The sequence below is a fragment of the Oncorhynchus clarkii genome, chromosome 6 (genome assembly GCF_045791955.1).
Source record: "Oncorhynchus clarkii lewisi isolate Uvic-CL-2024 chromosome 6, UVic_Ocla_1.0, whole genome shotgun sequence".
Taxonomy (NCBI): Eukaryota; Metazoa; Chordata; class Actinopteri; order Salmoniformes; family Salmonidae; genus Oncorhynchus; species Oncorhynchus clarkii.
Window position 1 is genome coordinate 57,089,202 of NC_092152.1, and position 25,950 is coordinate 57,115,151.

The 25,950-nt window shown below is 46.0% G+C and overlaps 1 protein-coding gene across 1 annotated transcript in view; it reads left to right on the forward strand.

The window, feature by feature from the left end:
- Positions 1–23,576, forward strand: part of LOC139412149 (coiled-coil domain-containing protein 102A) — a 65,834-nt gene extending 42,258 nt beyond the window's left edge. The window contains exons 7-9 of the mRNA XM_071158961.1: positions 9,151–9,321; positions 10,898–11,001; positions 22,128–23,576. Of these exons, the coding sequence (XP_071015062.1) occupies positions 9,151–9,321; positions 10,898–11,001; positions 22,128–22,257 (405 nt within the window). The 3' untranslated portion in view covers positions 22,258–23,576. The remainder of the gene's footprint in view (positions 1–9,150; positions 9,322–10,897; positions 11,002–22,127) is intronic.
- The last annotated feature ends 2,374 nt before the right edge of the window (positions 23,577–25,950 follow it).

Below are 25,950 nucleotides of genomic sequence, written 5' to 3' on the forward strand. Positions count from 1 at the left end.
GTTGCATGGGTTTGCAATGTGTGCGTTTCATTGAGGGTGAAACACTTAAATTGCGTTTGTGGCAGTATTCGTGTTTGTGTGTGTGTACCTGTATCCACGTTCATTGTTTTGTTGTCCTTCTCTGCGCACATGTGCGTGTGTATGTAAATGAGCTCTCCTGGCGTCTGTTAATAACATCTGGGGTTAATTAGTGTGAAATTATTTGTCTTGTTCCTCAGATTCAGGGTCTCCTGTCTCAGTTCTTCTCCATTTGGACCTGCTGTGCCTTCCGTGAGGGCGTCTCCTCTTTCATATCCCCGTCGCTCTCGCCGCCTCCCCCTCCCCCCCTTCCTCTCTCTCCCCCTCCCTCTGATACGCCATGAATGCTCTTTGTTCATCCGCAGCGTGCACAGCCTTGCATGACAAGGACGTCTGAATGTTGAACGTGCTGTCGCGCGCTATGTGACGGAGGGGAAGGAACCGTGCCACCGCCCACAGGACGTAACCGTCTCCCGTGTGTCAGAGTAGAACCAGTGGACGTCAGTCAGTGTGACGCAGCTCTTTCCCTGAAGTCCATTCAGCCTAAACAGGCCTGTTCGTTGCAGGTAGGCCATGTGGCTTGTGCTCAGTGTAAAAGACTCCATTACTGCTTGCCTGAGTGGCTTATTTATGAGCCTGGTCGCTAATGCAGCAGTTCGCAGGCAGCCCAGAGATGTCATTAAGACTGAGAGAGAGGGCTGGAGTGGCACGGAGTCCGACAAGGGACAGAGAGCAGGTACAGGAGATTGTAGAGCGGGGGGAGGGGGGTGTTTGTCTCTGTGTGTTATGTGTTCCTGTGTGTGTGTGAAGGGCGAAAATAACTGCTATACTATAAATGTGCGGCAGGAGAAGCAGAGAGGGAAACAGAGAGGAAGGCTTTTACTGAGGTAATTTGAGAGAACATGCTTTTCAGGTTGGAGGACTGAGATAAACGTGTGTGTGTGACAGAGAGAGAGAGAGAGAGAGAGAGAGAGAGAGAAAGGCGAAAATCTGCCCTGATGTGTGCTCTGACAGGACAGACCCAGCTTCCTTCCCTCTCTCTCTCCAAGGAGCGGCTTTTCAACCTGACATTTATTCTCGGCTATGAGGAGAGAGGTACGTTACAGGGTGAGGGTCAGCAAAATATCTTTATGAGAAAGGGGGGAGGGGAACAGGACTAGAGGGAAAGGAGAGGTGTAAGGAAGGTTAGAGGAAAACGGTATGGGTTTATATGGAAGGGGGCAGTCGTAGTGGTATGGATGTGGAAGAGAACAGAGCAGAGCTGTGGCATTTGTAGAGAAGTTAAACACTCGCTTTGAGGATGGCGAGCAAGAGCACCAGTATTGAAGAGAGAAGTCAGAGAGAAAGGTGAGGGTAGGCCAAGGAACGGGCGGCAGGGGCAGGTGTCGTAGGGCCGGGGCGTGGCCAGGGTAATGAGTTTGCTCCGTTGCCAGGTGCGTGGGGAGATGAACTCCAGCAGTTGCAGTTGGTGACCCCAAGGCCATGCACCTGCTCCGTCAATTACTGCAGTTGGGCACTGCTATCCTACACAGGGGCAACCCCGGTCGGGGCCAGGTCTACCTGGAGGTGTGTGTGTTTATTATTGCCTATAGGGAGTCTCTACATGCTAGGCAGAGGGAGAGCTTTAGCTATATTATGACGAAGTGTTTGCTTTGAAAATATTACCGATATTTCATTATGGATATTGCAGCCTGCAAACTGAATTTTAGACTGTGGTCGGTATGGTCCTGGGCAGACTGGTTGAGGTTGTCGAGCCTTTAAGCCCGTATTCAACCAGCCCAGTTGGATCCGTCTGTAGAATGGCAGGTATAGACACTACCTGTGGACACGTTCCGTTGCCAAACATTGTCGACCGTTCCAAAATGTTGCTGAACACACCCCGGGGGAACTGTGTGAGCAGGCTGGGGGGGGGGTTAGGTCCTCCCTCTGGCAGCTCTTTGGTACCTCTAGGGGGCCACTGTGAATCACACACCTGGCTCAGTGGCTCTCAGAGATGTGGCTCTTAGAGATGGGCTTATGGAGCCGTTAGCTGACTGTGGAACCATTACCACCCCAGTGCCCCCAGTTTCCCATTGATGAATCACTCTGTCACTATCTTCTCTCTCCCTCCCCCTCTCCCATTTTCATAGACTTGATCTAATCCTGACCAATCGTGCTGGAGCATAGCAATAGGCTCTGTTCCCTCAGGCAGCCTCATAATCAACCCAATTCTACTATCCAGGGTATGTGTGTGTGTGTGTGTCTGTGTGTGTGTCTGTGTCTGTGTCTGTGTCTGTGGGTGGGCGTGCAGTGTGTGGGTCTAAATGAATACTATATTCCGTTTTATAATACCTGTAAGGGAATGTGGAGTGTGTAAGCGAGATTCCTGAACAATCATTGATGTCTGTGTATCTCTGTCTTGGATATGCATCTGTGTGTGTGCATGTGCTGCATGCATGGCCACAGTATGTGTGGGTCTCAATATACATGTATGAAAATATGCTAATGGTAGAGGAGGAGGGGAAACGGTGTGGGTGGAGTGGGTGGAGTGGGTGGTGTGGGTGGAGTGGGTGGGGTGGGTGGTGTGGGGGGAGTGGGTGGTGTGGGGGGAGTGGGTGGAGTGGGTGGTGTGGGTGGTGTGGGTGGAGTGGTTGGAAGATATCATGTGTGAATAATGTCTGTGTTGCATAAAGCTTTTTAGTATTTCTCCATCTTGGCTTTAATTATATAAAAAAAAATGTAACCTTTATTTCACTAGGCAAGTACGTTAAGAACAAATTCTTATTTACAATGACGGCCTACTACGGCCGAACCCGGACGACGCTGGGCCAATTGTGCGCCGCCCGTGGGACTCCCAATCGCGGCCGGATGTGATACAGCCTGGATTCGAACCAGGCTGTATCTGGTTTGGCTGTTCAGTATGTGTTGGTCATTTTGTGTGTCGTGTCTTCGTGTTAATGTCAGTGTGTTTGTGGTTACTTTGACCGGAGTGTGTAGTGTATTGTGTCTAGTGTGTGTCTTTGCTTCAGTGCCAGCCGATGTTACGGCAGATTTCAGGGTCTTGGAGCCAGTCAAGGAGAAACATTTAACAGCAAGCCTTCAGTGACACCCTCCTTTATCTAGCTCCCTCCAACCAATCTCCCTCTCTTTATTTATTGACTGATTGGCTATGGGGCCGGGTTGTCTTACTACTCGTGTGTGTTTCTGTCAACCTTGGTGTGAAAAGTGTATCTGTAAGGGTGTTTCCTACATGTGTCATTCCATGGCTCTTCATCTGTGTGTTACATTTGATGTGCTTTTTGGACAGAATTCTTCCAGTGTGTGTGTGTGTGTGTGCGCACACACGCACTCCCAGCAGTGTGTCTGTGAATCAGTTTGAGTGCGAAATCTCCATCTCTCACCTCACCTCCAGTGAGTATCTTCATCATCATAGATCATTCATCAGTCTCTCCCTCGTGTTTTAAGGAGACTCAGTTATTTGCCCGGCAACTCTCCCTCTTCTCTCTATCGAAGCGGTCCCTTCACGGAGGACACTCAGACCCACATTACAGCTGAGTGAAACTTTCGATCCAGCAGTAGAGAATGCTGTCTGACTCCGCGGCGTCTCGCTGGCTTCCAAGATCGAAACTCTGAAGCGGTTCTTTGTCAGATGATGCGATGCAGTGATGTCACACATTTCTGAGTGCACTCTCTTTTCTTCTTCTCTTGGATTCTTCTCTTGGTCATCTTTGCCTTCCTCTAGATCTTCTCCCCCTTTTCTATTTTTCGTGTCAATTTTTCTTCCGGGAAATTCCCTTTGTTCTTAGTCTTCACCTCTGCCCTGTTTATTCCCCTCCCTTACCGCTCTCCTCCCTCTCATCCCCCCCCCCCCCCGTGTCTCCCCCTCCTTCTCTCCCTTTGTCTAAACTAGGCACTCGATGAGGGCATTCTCCCTGTCTGTCCTTGTGTGTCTCTATGCATATAGTATCAATCCAGACCTTGCGACCCCCTTCCACTTAACCCCTATCACATCAATCAACCAAACAATTATCTGCACGAGGTCATACGTGACCGGGGGTTTCCTGCTCAAAAGTACTGCTGATATTGTCACTGTGTCACCGCTGCTACGAACAAGCCTGATCCTTTTTAGTTTGATAAAAAGATACAAGGATGATAGTTTTATTAGTATTTAGGCTACAGTACACCAAATAGCAGTTTTGTGGATCAGGGTTCTGTGGTTACATTGTTCATTTCGACGTTTTTGAAAACCTTGGTATTGTCTCGTAAATCATCTTCCCCTTTTACAGTGGGCTCCTCCACTATCACCACACACACGGTCTCCGGGCCAGATCTCCGGGCCAGATTGTTCTGTTCTATGTGCTGTATGATAGTAATCCATTTCACTGTCAAATTGCTTTATTAGCACGAAAGAAGAATGTACAGTACGTATTGCCAAAACACACTTTGGAAATGGAATGATTCATTAACAATATTGGCATCCTAAAAAAAAAAAAATGATCAAGATTGTCAACGCAACGACATTCAGTAAAAACAATAATCAAGGATGGGGTTGTGTTACAAATGAAAAGAGGCAAAAAACATAAATCAACATACGATGGACAGTAGCGAGTCATCCTCGAGTCATGCATTGGTAGTTAACTGTATTTTATACTGGGCCTACCAGACGAGCCTCTAGAAGTAGGCCATGTCCTCGAATTGATGTGACCTAGAAACAAAGAGTCAAGGAACATTTTCTCTCCAGGTGGTCTGGGAAATCAAGTTTGTGTGTGTGTGTATTCCCTCATCCAGTCCTAGTCTTGGCAGTACTGGGAGTTGTGGGAGCCACATCATGCATGTGTTTTCACACAGTCTGGACACTTGATTATCACATTGAATTGTTCATGAACCATGTGCTCCCTATAATCTCTCTCTCCCTCTCTCTCTATCTCTCTCTCTCTCTCTCTCTCTCTCTCTCTCTCTCTCTCTCTCTCTCCCTCCCCCCCCTCTCTCTCTCTCTCTCTCTCTCTCTCTCTCTCTCTCTCTCTCTCTCTCCCCCCTCTCTCTGTCCCTCTCTCTCTCTCTCCCTCCCCCTCTCTCTCTCCCTCTCTCTCTCCCTCTCTCTCTCTCTCTCTCTCTCTCTCTCTCTCTCTCTCTCCCTCTCCCTCTATCTCTCTCTTTCTCTCTCCCTCTCTCTCTCTCTCTCTCTCTCTCTCTCTCTCTCTCTCTCTCTCTCGCTCTCTCTCTCCCCCCCCCCCCCCCCCCCTCTCTCTCTCTCTCTCTCTCTCTCACTCTATTTCTCTCTTTCTCTCCCTTTCTCTCTCTTCTCCTGTACACAGCACTTTAGCCTCTCTGCTGTCACTCTAACCTTGCTGTGTGTTATTTAAAGTGTCTCTGTGTGTGAGCTAGTGTACCGGTCAGGGGGCAGTCACTGTGGGAGCCATATCCAGCCTGACAGAACACACGAAAGCCGCAGAAACACATCAATAATTCACCTTTAATCAAGGACTCAATCGGCCCGCTGAGACCAGTGGCAATGGATGCATTTCCCCTGTTGTGTGTCCATGGCCTCCCGGACTATTCCTCCCATCTTCCACTTCTCTGGTTCTACCTATGTGAGTTGTCTGTGACAGTATGGTTAGAGAGTAGGGCAGACCCCATTTAGTCGACTGGTCTAATGTTTAGTCGATAGACTGTTGGTCGACCTAGGTTGCTTTAGTCAAGCATTAGCAACAAAAAAAGGCACCTGTCTGATTTTTCCACAACTTCTATCTCGAATGCCATCAAACTGCTAAACAGCAATCACTAGAGAGGCGGCTACCTACGTTGAGACCCAATCAATGGACACTTTAATAAATGGATCACTAGTCACTTTGAACAATGCCACTTTAAATAATGCCACTTTAATAATGTTTACATATCTTACATTACTCAGTAATGTAAGATGTGTAACATTATAAGTCACTTTAAACAATGGCACTTTAAATAATGCCACTTTAATAATGTTTACATATCTTACATTACTCATATCACATGTATATACTGTATTTTATGCCATCTACTGCACCTTGCCAATGCCGCTCGGTCATCGCTCACCCATATCCTTATATGTACATATTCTCATTCACCCCTTTAGATTTGTGTGTATTAGGTGGTTGTTGGGGAATTGTTAGATTACTTGTTAGATATTACTGCACTGTTGGAACCAGAAGCACAAGCATTTCGCTACACTCACATTAACATCTGCTAACCATTTGTATGTGACCAATACAGTTTGATTTGATTTGATTTGAACTAGTCAAATGTATTCTACACATCTGACTTCCCCTTTGCTTCCCGAGCAACCAAACATTCCCCCGTTTCGAGTTCATTTGTCACGTTTGTTGTCACATGTGTAACGGCGTTCAGAGTTTTTTCTAACCAATTTATTAATATGATTATTATGATATGCTATAGGTCAGGCCTTATTGGTCACATGCATGCGATGCATTTAACTTTTTTTTTTAAACAACACATTTATGAATGTGAATGTGAAGTGAAGTGAATTAATGAATGTGCGGTGAAGGATTGTCGTTTTGATTTAAAGGCGTCAATGATTCTTGGCGTAGGAAAGAATACGTTTGGGAAAGTTATTTTCTGACTTGGCCCCACATTGATTGGGCATACCTAGTAGGCATATCACACTGCCAGTGGCGGACTGAGGCATTGCTTACGCAGTTTATCACCTCAACCGCAAACTTCAACTTCCTCCCTATGTTGTTTTTTTTCAGTTGTGTTTTGTCCCTTTCTGTTAAGTGGAGGGCTGGAGCACTGAATCGATACCCGTGGCTCGTCTGTTTCAATAGGGACAGCTCATCTAGCCAGGGCTGCTCGAATACTTCGATATGCAGCTAGGGAATACTCTCTCTCTCTCTCTCTTTTCCTTCCTTCCTTCCTTCCTTCCTTCCTTCCTTCCTTCCTTCCTTCCTTCCTTCCTTCCTTCCTTCCTTCCTTCCTTCCTTCCTTCCTTCCTTCCTTCCTTCCTACCTTCCTTCCTTCCTTCCTTCACTCCTTCACTCCCTCACTCTCTCCCCTCTGATTCTTTCTCCTTACTTCTCTCCCTCCCTTCCTCCTTCCCGCTTTCCCCCACGTTCTTGTGTCCCCTCCCTGTTTGATTTCTCTGGCCTAATGAAATAGTAGTACAAGCTGTTCTGCCCTGATCATACAGGAGAGTCCTCAGGAGAACTCAATAGATGTTAACGATGACAGTGATGATTACGTCGAGGTTGCACTGCTCAATGCAAAGCAGGGAAATGGGGAACATGCTCAACTCATCTGAGATCTGTGAACATGGTTTTCTTTGTGGTTGTCTTTTCTTTTTCAGGTTTTTATTAGTCTGATGTGCAGGATACACGTTGTTACTTGCAGGTTCCTTTTCAACAATGCAACAACAATAAGAAATAGTAAAAGATAAGAATACGAACATAAAGTAAATGGCTCAATAGAATAGACATTTTAGCATAAGTATAATACAGGAAGGCACAATTTATAGTCCAATATTTACATATTTTGGGGAAGCGGGGATTGGGGGGCAAGTGTTTAAACTGTCCAGTATTTAGCAATCATAATAAGAGTCTGGTAGCATCCGTTTTGATGTGTAGCATGAATGTACATTTGAAGTCGGAAGTTTATATACTATTAGGTTGGAGTCATTAAAACACATTTTTTGACCACTCCACAAATTTCTTGTTAACAAACTATAGTTTTGGCAAGTCGGTTAGGACATCTACTTTGTGCATGACACAAGTACTTTTTCCAACAATTGTTTACAGACAGATTATTTCACTTATAAGTCACTGTGTAATAATTCCCGGTTGTGGGGGTGCATTGTTGCAGGATGGACAGGTGCACTTCACAAAATAGATGGCATCATATGGAAGGAAAATTATGTGGATATATTGAAGCAACATCTCAAGACATCAGTCAGAAAGTTAGATCTTGGTCACAAATGGGTCTTCCAAATGGACAATGACCCCAAGCATACTTCCAAAGTTGTGCCAAAATGGCTTAAGGACAACAAAGTCAAGGTATTGGGGGGGCATCACAAAGCCCTGACCCCAATCCTATAGAAAATGTGTGGGCAGAACTGAAAAAACGTGTGTGAGCAAGGAGGCCTACAAACCCGATTCAGTTACACCAGCTCTGTCTGGAGGAATGGGACAAAATTTACCCAACTTATTGTGAGAAGCTTGTGGAAGGCTACCCAAAACGTTTGACCCAAGTTAAACAATTTAAAGGCAATTCCTCCAAATACTAATTGAGTGTATGTAAACTTCTGACCCACTGGGAATGTGATGAAAGAAATAAAATCTGAAATGAATCATTCTCTCTACTATTATTCTGACATTTCACATTCTTAAATATAGTGGTGATCCTAACTGACCTAAGCCAGGGATTTTTTTACTAGGATTAAATGTCAGCAATTGTGAAAAACTGAGTTTAAACGTATTTGGCTAAGGTGTATGTAAACTTCCGACTTCAACTGTGTGTGTGTGTGTGTGTGTGTGTGTGTGTGTGTGTGTGTGTGTGTGTGTGTGTGTGTGTGTGTGTGTGTGTGTGTGTGTGTGTGTGTGTGTGTGTGGGTGGGTGGGTGGGTGTGGATGTGCACGTGAGTGCATCTGTGCTATGGCATGAAGAGTCAAGTGCAGGTGGTCAGTCCAGTTCAAGTGGTTCAAGGTTTTCTTTATGTTTTCTTCGTTTTCTTTATTCTCGCCGTATGGGTAATGGTTTGTAAGCTCTCAGCTCGGCACAAGCTTTTCCTGGTATAGTATGTTTACTTCCAATGGGAGTCTGTGCTTCTCTATTGTGGGAATGTGTTAAAAGTGCTCTTAACGAAGCGCTTCCATTATTGATCAGATCCTCAATGCTCCAACGAACAGTAGCGGTGATGTCTAGCAGAACAAAGACCAGAGTAACTCACTCAACTCACAAGGAATCTCTTGGAGGATCTGCTACTAGGGAATGTACGCTAATTTGACCCAACGGCATCCGACACTCATCCGACACCCATCCGACACCCATCCGACATGCTTGTAACTGAAATTGACATATTACCGCCGGTACTTAACTGGCCCGAGGCCCGATTTTAAATCCACTCTAACAGACTAGCAGACTGACCCCGACCCCTCTGCTCCTCAGGAGTTGGCAGACATGCGCCACATCCACTCCAAGGTGAAGAAGCAGTACCAGGACAAGATGGCCGAGCTGGCCCACGCCAACCGGCGGGTGGAGCAGCACGAGACAGAGGTGAAGAAGCTGAGGCTGAGGGTGGAGGAGCTGAAGAAAGAACTGGGTCAGGCGGAGGATGAGGTGGGCACCAACACACACCACATTCACTTATACATGGATACATATACAGTTGCCCGCGTAATTATTGGGAGCATTTTTTGTTCTTTCGGGTCTATACTTCAAAACGTTGGAGTTTACATCAAACAATCACGTTTAGGTTAAAGGTCAGACTGTCAGCTTTAATTCTAAATCCGTTGAACCGTTTAGAAATTACAGCACTTTTTCTACATAGTCCCCCCATTTTAGGGGAGGTAAAAGTATTGGGACCAATATATTATTTATCATTCATTTTGTATTGGCACAAAATAATTTAAAACACAACCAATGAATATGGGACCAAATATTTCACTTTTTGCTACTTTAATAAAAATATAAGTGAATTTGTCCCAATACTTTTGCTCCCCTTAAATTGGGGGAATATGTACAAAAAGTGCTGTAATTTCAAAGCGGTTCACCCGATATGAATGGAAATACCCTCAATGTAATGGCCGTTGGTGGAAGAAGGTGAGGACCAAGGTGCAGCGTGGTACGTGTTCATCTTTTATTAGTTGAACTGAACACTGAATAGCAAAACAATAAATAGAACAACCGAAACAGTTCTGTCTGGTGCAGACACAAAAACAGAAAGCAACTGCCCACAAAACTCAGGTGGGAAAAGGCTACCTAAGTATGGTTCTCAATCAGAGACAACGATAGAAAATGTACATAGAATGCCCACCCTAGGCACACCCTGGCCTAACCAAAATAGAGAATAAAAGCCTCTCTATGGCCAGGGCGTTACACTCAAATGAAAGCTGACAGTCTGCACTTTAACTTCATAGTCATTGTTTGATTTCAAATCCACATTTTTGGAGTATAGAATGTCAGAACAGAAATCACAAGATGATGTTATAATGCTGTTATTGCATCAAATGGTTGTTTTATGCAACAGAATAAGGGGTTGTTAGAACACTCATCTGTGTGTGTTCTACTGAGGAGGGGCCTCTGGGAGATTTAACACTGACAGAAGATTAACGATGTCTTTTGGGTGATAAAACCTAAAGAGTCCGCATTCCAGAGCACGAGTTAATGTTTCTATAAAATACCTTTGTATCTTTGTCTCGGGGCTCTCAACGAATCATCTGAGGGCGATTCGTCGACCAGCCATCATTAACGTAGAGCACTCAATCGATTCACTTTATATATGTGTGTGTTGTATTGACCTGCTCCCTTATTAATAAGTGAATAAAGATTTAGTTGAAGTATAACTCGCACTTGTGTAATAAGTTTGTCTCTCCTCATTTGATAGTAAAGAAATGAACCACCACAAGAGCCAAAGAAGAAGAAATGCTTCACTGTCCCAACAATTACAGAGGGCAGTGTAGATACAGTACATACTGTCAGTGTTGGGTATTTAGGATTTTGATCCAAAGTATTCAATGCAGAATACTGATTCTGGGATTTGTAGTCCGGTGTGACTGATTTGCAATGACCGATTTCTCTCTCACACATTCTCCTCCCTCTCCTACCTCCCTCCCTCTCTTCCTCCATCCCTCCCTCCCGCTCTCCCCCACTCCCTCCCTCTCTGCCCCCCCCCCCCCACTCCCTAACCTCCCAGCTGGATGAGGCCCATAATCAGACCAGGAAGCTACAGCGGTCTCTGGATGAGCAGGTGGAGCAGTCAGAGAACCTCCAGGTTCAACTGGAACATCTGCAGTCCCGGTACGACTGATTCTCACACACACACACACACACACACACACACACACACACACACACACACACACACACACACACACACACACACACACACACACACACACACACACACACACACACACACACACGGGGAACAAACCCACAGTAGCCTACACACCAAGACGTGCAGGAAAAGCACACGTCCAATTTCCTACCCTTCTCAGCAGTCTTTGGTGGTGCATGATGTTTAATCAGACAGTGTACTATATGGCTGCCATGCCTGTTATGAACTAGTTCTCTCAGATATCTTAGCTGGAGGAGATTAGCCCACTGTGAGGCTTGTGTCTTAGTTTGTCAGGCAGGCAGGCAGCCCTACTCACACTAGGCCAGTCTTTCTGTCCCCCTCTCTCTCTCTCCTTCCTTTCTCTTTCTCTCACCCTCCTATGCTCTCTCTCTCTCTCTCGCTCTACCTTATCATTCCACCCGCGTCCCAGCTCATCCACACCGACAGCCAATCGCGGGCCGCCCAGCCATGGTTTACCGTAGTAACACGGAGCCTGCGTGCAGCATAGCGGTGCTGGGCCCCTGTAGCTTAGCAGAGGAGTGACAGGCGTGTTGGCATGGAAACGCCTTTGAGGAACACACACACACACACACGTCCTCATGGAGCCCTGACAGACCTGGAACAGTGAGGGAGTCAGGCCCCATCAGGCTCCTAGTATAACACTGTACTGTACTTGGATGAACTCGCTCTAACCACATTAACCCTGATGCACGGGTCGTAGCTGGATAGGAGTGGGAATATTAATGCTTCTAAAAAATGTAATATTCATGTATAATGGATTTTGAGATTTAGTGGTTGTCCGCTACCTCTCCCAAGAGTATTTTACTATCCTATCACTCCTCTCTCTCTTTCTGTCATTTCTTTCTCTCCCATCTTTTCCAACCAAATGCCATGTTTTCTTTGATCGCGCTCTCACACTCTCTCTCCCCTTGGTTCGTTAAAGGGATAGTGTGACATTTTTGGCAATAAAGCCCTTTTTTCTCCTCACCCAGAGTCGGATGAACTAGCATGCTAGCTGTTCCTATATGCTTCCAATGATTGCGCCAACAGTAGTTATCAATGGCTCCAGAAACAACCTGCATCTTCCTTCAAACTGCACGCGGAGACATAAAATAGTATCCATGAGTTCATCTGACTCTAGGGAAGTAGAAAAAGGAATTGCTAAAATGTCGCACTATCCCTTTAACCAGGGGAATAGTTCCCACCACATCCCAGCCTATCTGTCTGATATATAAATAGTCTAGTGGTCTCCCAGCTCCAGCCCAGTCTATGATCATAAAGCTAATGTCTAAATCAATACCTCAGACCAGGCCAGGTGATCCGGGAAAACCTCTGTTGCATTCTGGGACAGCCAGTACTGTGTGTGTTTAGGTGTGTTTGTGTGTGTTTGCGTGTGTGCGAGTGTGTGTTGGGAGAGGAGTGGTTAGGGGCCCAGCTTACCACATGCTTGTTTTACTGTAGCTTGTTAAAAGTCCATCCTTCACATTGATTTATCAATCAATTCTCTGTGGATCATCTAATCCTGTGCACACACGCTCAATGCCACACACACACACACACACACACACACACACACACACACACACACACACACACACACACACACACACACACACACACACACACACACACAAACATATTCCACATAGTCCATACACACATGACCTTTGGCCCCCGGGTTCCGGGTTTGTTAACAGGCCTATGGTCAGGGCTGAGATGCAGACGGCGTGGTGCTGAAGCGTGTGGCTATAATGGCCTGGGAGACATGGAGAGGGAGATAAGAGATGAACACAACAGAGAGGAATACAGGCAGACATACAGACAAAACTAGCCACCATGAGAAAGGTCTCTAACAATGGGGGGGTGTTATTGTAACGCTGTCGCCATGACGCTGTCAGAACATTGTTAAAACAGAAAGGTCCTGATCCGGAGTTGTAGTGATGTCATGTGAGGCTTTGTGATACTGTGCCACTCCAATCTGTCACACTGGGCATAAACAACTAGACCCTACTAAGGCTGAGGTGTCGGCCTATTCTACAAAGCAGAATCAATGAGTTAGCCAGCTAACTTGCCTTAAAATTCTGAAATAACTTTTTTCTTCTTCTGGAAAATAAGCTTTAAATGGGCATGGTCTACAATTGACTCAACAACCAAAAACACATGTCTAAGTTTAGCTTTCTTGATTAACCATAGTTGTTCATGGTTATTTATCGAAGTTAGCCGGCTAACTCATTGCTCCTGCTTTGTAGTATACCTCTTTGGTCTGAAGACTGACAGCTTAATGGTCCACAAGGAACTGTTCAGGAAAATGTGTGCATGTGATGGTAATGCATGTGCATGTGGTCAGAAGGGGTGTTTATCTTTCTGTGTGTTGTGGCATTTCTGGTGGACCGGCAGGACGTTCAGACCGCTCTTAAATAGCCGGGTACTCTGAAGGCAGGTAGAAAGTGGATCAAATGAAGCATGTTCTTTTCTATTGATTTCCCGTCACTGTAGCAGGCTTGTCTGTTTAGCTCAATCAGGGGGGCCAAAGCCAGACTTCAAAATGGGACGCAGGTTGTGAAGCAACAGCGTTATTAGCACAACTCTGGCTGAACAGTGAGAGGCTAAACACGCACAGCCTCCAACAATTTGAAGCTGCGGATGTTGACCGCAGGTTGTGTGCGTTGCCATTTCAGGTTCTCCTCCTCCCAGCTTGTGTGTTTTCTGAGGAGCCGCGCCAGTGGGTTTGACACGATCTGAGAGGTAGATTTTTACATCGCAGAAGAGATGGAGGATTAGAAAAGAGAGGGAAAGCGAGGGAGGGAAAACAAAATGTTGGTTTAATCTATAGATTTAAAGGGCTTAGAATTTTATTGACATTATTGAGATCTTTCTAACCCTGGTTTCTCTCTCCTTTCAGTCTATCATATAGCCTTCATACTGTATATTCCCACGGAGTGTGTCACATTGCTATTTGATATTGGACCAGCTGTGAACAGACAGAAATAACAAATTAGCCAGTTTCGCAAGGCTGTTGGCTTTTATAGATTAGATTGATTTGCACTAGTGCGTTTGTTGCGGAGGTTTTGTTGTCGGAAATGTTGTGGAAAGAAATTGGGCCCGAGTTTGATCAATTAATTATAGTAGCAGCATGAAAATATAGACTACCCACTGGGCACAGACATAATTTAATGGTCGAGTTTTGATTTTATTTCGGTTGAGTTGCCAGCTACAGGGAATTCAACGTGAAATCAACAAAACGTTTCAAGCCATTGGATTTAAGTTGAAAGTTGTGTGAAAAAAAGACGAAATTCCCTTACGTTGACAACTTTTTGCCCAGTTGGTATCGTTTCTCTATCCCCCCGCCATACCCCTCTCAATCAAATTCAATTCAATTTAAGGGCTTAATTGGCATGGGAAACATATGTTAACATTGCCAAAGCAAGTGAAGTAGATAAACAAAAGTGAGATAAACAATAAAAATGTGCAATTAACATGACACTCACAGACGTTCAAAAAGAATAGAGTCATCTCAAATGTCATATTATGTCTATATACAGTGTTCTAACAATGTGCAAATAGTTTAAGTACAAAAGGGAAAATAAATAAACATAAAAATGGGTTGTATTAACAATGTTATTCACTGGTTGCCCTTGCGGCAACAGGTCACAAATCTTGCTGCTGTGATGGCACAATGTGATATTTCACCCAGTAGATATGGGAGTTAATCAAAATTGGGTTTCTTTTCAAATTATTTGTGGATCTGTGTAATCTGAGGGAAAAATGTGTCTCTAATATGGTCATATGGTCACCTCATTTTGTGGGCAGTGTGCACATAGCCTGTCTTCTCTTGAGAGCCAGGTCTGCCTACTCTCTCTCTCTCTCTCTCTCTCTCTCTCTCTCTCTCTCTCTCTCTCTCTCTCTCTCTCTCACTCTCTCTCCCTCTCTCTCCTTCTTCTTCTTCTTCTTCTTCTTCTTCTCCTCCTCCTCCTCCTCTTCCTCCTCCTCCTCCTCCTCCAGATGTACTCTCTCACACCTTAAAATGGCCTTGCTAAGTGTTTGGGCAATGGAAAAGCTTTTAGTCGTTTAGTGGGTGACTGTGGTCAAAACACTATTATGTGTAATTTAGCGCCATTAAAAGGATCTCTGTTCCTGTCAGTGAGTCCCCCAGTAGAGTAACGTGGCACGGGGAACAGAGAGGGTCCACCCAGGCTTCTGGCACCATCATACTAACCCGATTCCACATCTGTTGGCGTTGTCTTGCTAACTACTGTATATGGTCAATGACCACAGACATTGACAGGACAGCACAAACAGACCTGGAACCAGGCTAGCATGACACCACCGAGGATGAGAACAGAGAGCAGTAAATGGGGAGGCAGCACTAACACAGATACAGCTTCTTGGAAATAACATGGTATATTCTGCAGTAGTTTTCCCCTGTAGCGAACATACCGTAGAGGCTGACTCTCTCTCTACCTGGGTGAATAACCGAATTTGACGGATAGTGATCTCTGGCTGTGTGGGAGGCTGTGTTCTTTCTCTTTCTAAACTGAGGCTCAGTTCACCCTGGAGCCATTCTAGCCGTGCGTCATCACAACACACACGGCAGCGCACACTACTGCAGGTCCACTTCGCACAGGCCCGCCCATCTATCCTGGGCATTTCTAGAAATAGTTCAACTCGCGCATGTTTGCTTTGCTGCTTGAGCTGCAGCTCAGACCGGGGTCCTCCATAGTTGAAGAGGGAGTGGATTCATTATGTGAGGCTGTGTTGGGTCTTTTGACGTGCAGAGTGAGGCGCTGAAGCCTGCGGGTGAGGGATCAGAGGTGGCCCCGCAGAGCCACCGTTGTTTCGTACGTGTCACTTTGTCTTCCAAAAGGGATGCTGCATGGGGCACAGCTCAACACTCACCCAACTCATATTGAACACACTGAACAAACACTGAACGCTCAAACTGAAAAAACACTCAAAGCTCACTAAACACACACTAAACACACTCTGAACACAATAAACACACACGGAACACACTGAACACTCACACTGAACACACAGAGAACTCACACTGAACACACACTGAATGCTCACTAAACACACACTAAACACATATTGAACACACACTGAACACTCACACTGAGCACTCACTTTAAACGCTCACTAAACACACACTGAACACACACTGATCTTACACTGAACACACACAGAACACTCACTAAACACATACTGAACACACACTGAACACACGCTGAATACTCAATCAACACACACACACTAAACACACACGGAACTCACATTGAACACACTGAACACACACTGAACACACAGTGAAAGCTCACTAAACCCACAGTAAACACACACTGAACACACACTAAACACTCACATTGAACAAACACTGAACACATTGAACAAACGCTGAACACTCAGACTAAACACACGCTGAACTCACGCTGACCTCACACTGAACACTCACTAAACACACGCTGAACACTCACTGAACACACTCACCCCTCTATTGCTGGTATTGTTGCAGACTTGAATAATGTCACCGACCTTCTAGCATGTAGAAGTTGAGAACATTTCATTTTCTTTTTTTAAATCACAAGACAGAGACGGGGCACGTCAGACATGCTGCCTTTATCATCTCCAGGTCTTCTTCTGACGATGGTCAATAGTCTCTGTATCACAAATATGCCCATTCTCATTCTCTTATAGGACGTGAACGTGTAGAAAACACATGTTCACGTTATAAGACAGTAAAGGAGTGAAACTATGGACACATTCACATATTCTCGAGGTTACAGGGGGCTAATTTCATATCTCCCTACGACGCACCACCTTGCCAGTTGGCTAGCTAGGCACTCGGTTAGTAACACAGTAGGTGTGTTTCTCTGTGCCTGGAGAACTTTAAAACAAGCATCACTTATCTCCCTGATACCTTTACTTGTTTATACATTCACTTAGGATGTGTAGTAACACTTTCATGCACTTAAGGCCATCTTTGCTCACCTGAAATCACAAAACATGCACGGAACATTTGACATGTATCATCACTAGATGATGATACATGTCTATTGATACTGCCTGTATCATCACTAGAGCTGTTTTCGAATACCCATATTAACATACGGTATACTACATACTTAATGAAAATATACTACATACTATATACTATTAGTTCATTTTAGTATACTGTAAACAAACGGTATCCTTTCAGTTGAGCATACTAGCGCTACACCTGTCTACCGGAAGTTGATGCTGTTGTTATGCAACCTCGTGCTAGCTTGTTAGCATAACAAATTACTAGCTAGACACTTCCGGTGTGTTCGTAAATTCAATCTGGAGTGCCAGAGTGCGTGCGCTCTGGGCGTTCGTAAATTCAGAGCGTTGCCAGATTGTCAGTTTGTAAATTCAGAGCGCTTCCCTCTCGGAGCGTTCAGAGGGCACACTGGACGCTCAGGCCGAGGAGTAGGTGGTTGATCCGATCGTTCTGACCATCACAACGGCACACAAGCTAACCGGCTAACGTTAGCTACATCCAGACACAAATGAGAGAACACCTCACTCTGACCATTTTACTCGCCCAAGCAGAGCTGGTTAGGCTGTTTTCATGTTTTCCAGAGCGTTGGTGACTGCAACTATGCCGCTGACATTGAGCATTACTTAGTGATAACCACAATAACCATCTTATATCCTAAAATACTAGTCTGCTTTACAGTACCATGTGAATGAGCCACATGTCTAAAGATATTACCCATAATAATAATATGAAAAGGGGGGTGTCTATTTGTTATGCCTAGTATTACTATGGGTCCCACAGTATCATTCATTACTGACTGATTAGCGCCACCAGCTCACATTGCTTACTCATGAACCTGGACAGCTCATAATGTAAATCTCACTATCTGTACATTTCCAGCCCGCTCACTCACCCTCACATATTCCCTACTCTCCAGTATGAGTCAAGTGAGTTAGCCAGTCAGTGAGTCAGCCACTGAGTCTGTCGGTGAGTCTGTCGGTGAGTCTGTCGGTGAGTCTGTCGGTGAGTCTGTCGGTGAGTCTGTCGGTGAGTCTGTCATTGAGTCTGTCATTGAGTCTGTCATTGAGTCTGTCATTGAGTCTGTCATTGAGTCTGTCATTGAGTCAGTCAGTGAGTCTGTCAGTGAACTCAAGTCATTTTGTTCACCTGACCTACAATTCCTTACAATCAAATGCCGGCCACATTATCTACCAAGAGAATTCTCTTTGATTTTAGTCACAGCCGTGTATATCCCCCCCAAGCAGACACCTCGACAACCCTGAAAGAACTTCATTGGACTCCATGTAAACTGGAAACCACATATCCCGAGGCTGCATTTATTGTAGCTGGGGATTTTAACAAGGCTAATCTGAAAACAAGGCTCCCTATATTTGATCAGCATATCGAATGCGAACGGACTCCCCCTCCTTTCGGGAAATCTGACCACTACTCCATTTTGTTGCTCCCAGCCTATAGACAGAAAATAAAACAGGAAACGCCCGTGCTCAGGTCTGTTCAACTCAACGCTGGTCCGACCAATCTGATTCCACGCTTCAAGATTGCTTCGATCACGTGGACTGGGATATGTTCCGGATAGCATTGGACAACAACATTGATGTATACGCTGACTCGGTGAGCGAGTTTATTAGCAAGTGCATCGGTGATGTTGTACCCACGGTGACTATTTAAACCTTCCCCAACCAGAAACCGTGAATTGATGGCAGCATTCGCGCAAAACTGAAAGCGCGAACCACTGCTTTTATCATGGCAAGGCGACCGGAAACATGACTGAATACAAACAGTGTAGCTATTCCCTCCGCAAGGCAATAAAACAAGCTAAGCATAAGTATAGAGACAAAGTGGAGTCGCAATTCAACAGCTTAGACACAATATGTATGTGGCAGGGTCTACAGTCAATCACGGATTACATAAAGAAAACCAGCCCCGTCACGGACACCGATGTCTTGCTCCCAGACAAACTAAACAACTTCTTTGCTCACCAAAACCTGTGGGCTTTCCTTCACCGCAGCCAACGTGAGTAAAACATTTAAACAATTCAACCCAGGCGAGGCTGCCGGTCCAGACGGCATCCCTAGCCGTATTCAATCAATCCCTATTTTCAATCAATCCCTATGCTTCAAGAGGGCCACCTTTGTTCTTGTTCTCAAGTAAGCTAAGGCACCTGAGCTAAACAACTATCGCCCCATAGCACTCACTTCCATCATCATGAAGTGCTTTGAGAGACTAGTCAAGGATCATATCACCTCCACCCTACCTGACACACTAGACCCACTCCAATTTACTTACATCCCTAATAGGTCCACAGGCGACACAATCGCAATCACACTGCACACTGCCCTAACCCATCTGGACAAGAGGAATACCTATGCTGTTCATCGATTACAGCTCAGCATTTAACACCATGGGTCTCAACCCCGTCCTGTGCAACTGGGTCCTGGACTTTCTGACGGGCTACCCACAGGTGGTGAGGGTCGGAAACAACATCTCCACCCTGCTGATCCTCAACACTGGGGCCCCACAAGGGTGCATTCTCAGCCCTCTCCTGCACTCCCTGTTCACCCATGACTGCGTGGCCATGCACGCCTCCAACTCAGTCATCAAGTTTACAGATGGCAGTGGTAGGCTTGATTACCAACAACAACAAGATGGCCTACAGGTAGGAGGTGAGGGCCCTCGGAGTGTGGTGTCAGGAAAATAACTTCACGCTCAACGTCAACAAAACAAAGGAGATGATCGTGAACTTCAGGAAACAGCAGAGGGAGCACCCCCCTATCCACATCAACAGGACAGTAGTGGAGAAGCTTCCTCGGCGTACACATCACGGACAACTGAAATGGTCCCCCCACACAGACAGCGTAGTGAAGAAGGTGCAACAGCGCCTCTTCAACCTCAGGAGGCTGAAGAAATGTGGCTTGTCACAGAAAACACTCACAAACTTTTACAGATGCACAATCAAGAGCATCCTGTCGGGCTGTATCACCGCCTGGTACGGCAACTGCTCCACCCTTAACCACAAGGCTCTCCAGAGGGTATTCCGGTTTGCACAGCGCATCACCTGGGGCAAACTACCAGCCCTCCAGGAAACCTACACCACCCGATGTCACAGGAAGGCCAAGAAGATAATCAAGGACATCAACCACCCAAGCCACTGCCTGTTCACCCCGCTATCATCCAGAAGGCGAGGTCAGTACAGGTGCGTCAAAGCTGGGACCGAGAGACTGAAAAACAGCTTCTATCTCAAGGCCATCAGACTGTTAAACAGCCATCACTAGTGGCTGCTGCCAACATACTGACTCAAATCTCTAGCCACTTTAATAATTAAAAATTGGATGTAATAAATGTATCACTAGACACTTTAACCAATGCCACTTTATATATATATATATTTTACCCTACATTACTCATCTCATATGTATATACTGTACTCTATACCATCTACTGCATCTTGCCTATGCCGTTCAGCCATCGCTCATCCATATATTTATATGTACATATTCTTATTCATTCCTTTACACTTATGTGTAAAAGGTAGTTGTTGTGAAATTGTTCGATTATTTGTTAGATATTACTGCACGGTCGGAACTAGAAGCACAAGTATTTCACTACACTCGCATTAACATCTGCTAACCATGTGTATGTGACCAATACAATACAATTTGATTTGATTTTGAGTCTGTCAGTGAGTCTGTCAGTGACTCAGTCAGTGACTCAGTCAGTCAGTCCCAGGCAGACAGTGGTGGCTGGCCCAGGGTTGTTAGCTACCGTAGGTTCGTAAGTGCTACTGTCTAGAAACTCTAGTTGTTCAGCAGTGTAACTGCACGGCCCGGGCGCTGGTCTGGTCTGGGGGCTTGGCTGGGCTCCTCCTCTCATCGCTAATAAATCCTCTATTTACCTGGACAGCCGGTCCGTTTACCCAGGCCAGACTCCGACGACAGGCATTGTCTGAAACACAAGTTTCCTGACGGTTCAGCTGTAGTGTCCTAATAAAGCGTGACAGCAGATCGACGAAGCCTGCTGTGACACAGAGGAAGGAAGGAGTTGGAGAAAGTAGAAGAGAGAGAAGGAGGGAGCGGGAGAAGGTAAAGAGAGAGCGAAACAGACAGCAAATAGAGCGTTTGTTGCTTTAAGGAATTAACTGGGTCTGCTTTTCTCTTGTACCTGTTTGTCTTTGTCATTATGGCGCAGACTGAGCCGACTGCAAACACGCAGGTATGATTTTAGGCCCAAGTTAAGACGATGAATCATCTCAAAATGATGATCAATTCGGCAAACGGCCGGCTGATAAATAATGTAAGCTTTTCTCTGAGCCGCAGAGGGATTCATTAGAGCTAGGTCCGATGGGAACCTTCTGCTGAATTTCAAAACATGTACCTGGGTTGTAGAGAGAAGACCCTCCCTTTTTCTCTTTTTCTCTTCTTTCTTTCTTTCTTTCTTTCTTTCTTTCTTTCTTTCTCTGTCTCTGTCTCTCTCTCTCTCCCTCTCTCTCTCCTCTCTCTCTCTCCTTCTCTCTCTCTCTCCTCTCTCTCTCTCTCTCTCTCCTTCTCTCTCTCTCTCTCTCTCTCTCTCTCTTTCTCTCTCCTCTCTCTCTCTCTCTTTCTCTCTCTCTCTTTCTCTCTCTCTCTCTCGCCCTGTCTCTTCCTCTCCCCCCGCGCTACCTCTGTAGAGACGATATTAGTATTTCACTGTTGTCCAGGTGATCTGATCACCAGTATGGCAGCCGTGGCTCAGTAACTGGTCATTGCTGGCTAACTGAGTGTTACCTGGCAACGGAAGCGGCTCCGTTGCCCTGGGTTTTTAGGCAATGGTGAATTATGCAATGTTTATTTAGCTGACGCAGTCCTGAAATATGCCTTTGTTTACTCGTTCACTGTTGAGAACTCCACAGCGATTTTCTGCAAGAGCTATACCTTAGTTGTTGAGGGAATAATCAGAATTTACAGGAAAAACTGCATTTTGACAGCACAGGGCCTTTAAGTGCCAGTTGTGAAAAATCGAGATCAAAGCCTGAAGTAGCCTTCTCACTCAAGTCCACTCACTCTTCCTCTCCTCTGTGTTCCTCTGTTCTAGACTGCGACGGCAGAAGAGCCCGGGCCTGTTTGGGAAGATGAGGTCAGCTCGGTTCAGCCCGGAGAACCCAGACGGACCGCCCAGCGACCCAGACGAAGAGGAGGAGGAGCTACAGATACAGATCCCATGAACAAAGGAAGAACACGGACTCTGACTTAGGGCCTCTTCATTTCCCACCGTGTGAGTCCCGTAGACAGACGGACTGATAGTTGGACGGCTGTGATCTTTGTTGGACGCCTACTCATCTCCATTGACCTGGCTCATCCTGGTAGAGACAAACACTGGCACATGGTTGCCATGGACACCTGTCACCCCCTGTACCTGTGAACTACAGCGCTACCAGCAGGGGCCCAGAGGGAGCCCTCGCTACACGACGACTGACAGTACACTACACTACCACACTCCAGTACAACCCACAGTGCACTGCGGTTACGAGCCACCACGGCCTGAGCCTACAGTCCTCTAGCTCCCTACACCTCAACCGTCATTACCATCGCTCCCATATCTTCAACACCCGCGGTGTTGAGAAACGCTCTCTCAATCGCACTCCTCAGGCGATTGCTCACGCCTCCTCTTTCACCCTTCCGTCCCTTTCTCTTTGCGTCCTGAGTTCCTTCACCCAGCGAATGTTGTACAGTTTCCGTCCTGATGTATAAAACATGTATAAACCACTCCAGAAAGGGACGGTGATCTAGCTGTGACGTTCCAGCAGTGTTCTGGTAATGTTATGTAATGCGTTTGGATTTGTGTCGTTAGCTGTACATACAGTTCAGTACAGGTAGGGCGTTTGGCCCTCGGGTCACTGTGCTATGGGTGTGTGTTCGGCGCCTGGCACCTGGGGTCGTCATTACTTCATCAGTGTTTTGGGCTCAGCCTCAGACAGCTAAATCCTTCCAGTGTTCTTGGGAGAGACTGGGACTGGATATGAAGTCCCTTCCCTGCTATGTCCCCTTGTCCCCTCACCGTAACCACGAAGGGACAAGGTACTTGTGTAGAGGACGGGTCCGTTAGACCTCCAGTATTAACTTCTCGACATAGTGGGTTGTTCATTCTGATAGAGAAGTTTGTGGTCAACACACACATCCTTAAAAAAAGCGTAGGTGCCGGGCTGATTAAGTATATTATAGAAAAGAACAGAAAAGGGCCTGCACACTGCACGGTTTTGATCTGGAAGGATCTTCGTCAGGCCAAGACCCTTGTGGATCGAAACGTTGTCAATGATGTGGTAATTGGGAGCATATTCAGTGTGCAGGCCTTTCTGTTCAGTTCATTCTGAAAGCAATAAGACATCGGCTATCACTCCCACTTACTCATCTGCTACTGCCGGGACCAAGTTATTTGTAACGGTCATGCAAATTATTTATGTTGATGTTTTTGATAATTGATCTGTACTGTGAACCACAGTGTTTTTTTGTATTTAGCTCTATAAATGTTAAGTGTACGTATAAACCTTGCGTTGTTTGTCTCTCTTCGTGAGCATGGTCTCAGATGTGTGTGTGTGTGTGTGTGTGTGTGTGTGTGTGTGTGTGTGTGTGTGTGTGTGTGTGTGTGTGTGTGTGTGTGTGTGTGTGTGTGTGTGTGTGTGTGTGTGTGTGTGTGTGTGTGTGTGTGTGTGTGTGTGTGTGTGTGCGTGTTTGTACGTGTGTGTACGTGTAAGACTGCATAATATCTTGACAGAGGGTCATTTGAACATCAGAGCCGTCATGAACTCAACGTGTGTGTGGTGGGGGGGGGGGGGGGGGTAAGCATTTGAATGCTTATTGTGCCATGAAAGAAGCTCAATATTTCCTTCGGGCCAAGGTGGAGGTGAATCATGAAATGAAAGACAGACTGATGTGTTTTCTCTCAAAAACAAGGCACGTCCATCTCCGAATGTAATACCTTCCCTCGTCTCGGGGTAGAAGAGAAACGCCATTGACGCTGTTTACGCTGTTTACGTTTACTTGTGTTTATTCAGTGGGAATCTGGTCAACAGACACGGTGTTGTCCAGCCTACTGCAGGGGCGTTTCCCGTGGCTCCATCAGACGTACGACACCGAACCTCTTAAAGGTCTGGATCGAATGGATCTCCCAGCCCTCTGTCAGCAGCGTAGTATCGCACAGGAAGCTCCCCGAACAGGAGCTGTTCTTCCCTCCCATGGTCTTGTCGTCCTCCTCAGGCCTCTCGTGTTCTCCCACATTAAACTTTAAAGCCTGTTTTTATCTCCTTCCTTTCCTCTCCCTCTAGGTGATGAATAATGATGCAGTACAGTCACCGTGGGAGGTTTGCCAGGCTTTGGTAACGTAATACCTCTCTTCAGAGACCAAAACAAGCCACCAGTGCTTCAGGAGGGTTAGACTCTCAACTCTACTCCAACACACGCAGACAACGTGTTGCTACTGTACGACAGTGCAACATGGCGTACATTTTGTGTCATTGTTCTATTTGTGCCAGTGGATTGACTTGAACATCCCTTGGCTGTTGTACTGCGACATAAAGTGACATTCACCCAAACTCTGTAATTAGTCATATGATAGGATTGTACACTGAGTGAACAAACCATTATGAACACCTGCTATTTCCATGGCATGGACTGGCCAGGTGAATCCAGGTGAAAGCTATGATCCGTTATTGATGTCACCTGTTAAATCCACTTCAGTCAGTTTAGATGAAGGGGAGGAGACAGGTTAAAGAGTTATTTTTTTAAGCCTTGAGACATGGATTCTGTATGTGTGCCATTCAGAGGGTGAATAGGCAAGACCAAAGATTGAAGTGCCTTTGAACGGGGTATGGTAGTAGATGTCATGCACACCTGTTTGAGTGTGTCAAGAACTGCAACGCTGCTGGGTTTTTCACGCTCAACAGTTTTCTGTGTGTATCAAGAATGGTCCACCACCCAAAGAACATCCAGCCAACTTGCCAAAACTGTGGAAAGCATTTGAGTCAACATCGGCCAGCGTCCCTGTGGAACCAGACCTCAGGTTCTCTCTGCTTTGGCTTTTTCACTCTGTTCTCTCCACTCTGCCCTCTCCTCTGTTCTCTCTTCTCTCTGTCTTCTCTCTGGTCTCTTCTCTCTGCCCTCTCCTCTGTCCTCTCTTCTCTCTGGCCTCTTCTCTCTGGCCTATCCTCTCTGGCCTATCCTCTCTGGCCTATCCTCTCTGGCCTATCCTCTCTGGCCTCTCTCATGTGACCAGGGCTCTGGGATGGCTCTCTGATGTCCAGTGTACTGAAGACAATTCATTACAGCTCATTAAGCCCAGTGCATAAGGACAGAGAGAGAGAGAGAGAGAGAGAGCAGTAGAAGCAAACAGACTGAAAAGGATGAGCGGGGGAGGGTTCTGTCTGAAAGCTTTGATCAGATCATTGGAATTAGGCTTCAGACTGTTCATCAATACCAACCATTTGTAGGTTGGGCATTGGTGTCAGTTAGTAAGCAGAACAGGGATTGTTTTGCTTCTGTCTAATTCTATGCCCAGTCTATGTTGTATAAATTTGTGTGGTCATATTCATGCGAGTGTAATTGTATGGGTTTGAGTCTGTGTGTTGTGTTCTCTCTAAGCACACTGGGGCTGTGTTTCTGGGGCTGTCTGAGCTTCATGCTGCGTCAGGTTCTGTTCAGGCCCATTGGTTGCTGGGCCATTATTGAGGAGGCCCCAGTCACTCAGTCCCTGCGTTAGTCAGAGTCCCAGCTCTGCTATTCTCTGCTCTGCTCTACTCTGCTGTGTGGCTTCCCTCCCGGTCAGAGACCATTAGCATCAATGACAGCAGGAGGAGGACCCAGATTAAACCGCAGAGAGAGAGAGAGACAACGCTCCCCTTTCCTCCTCCTCTGTCCCGCTCTCT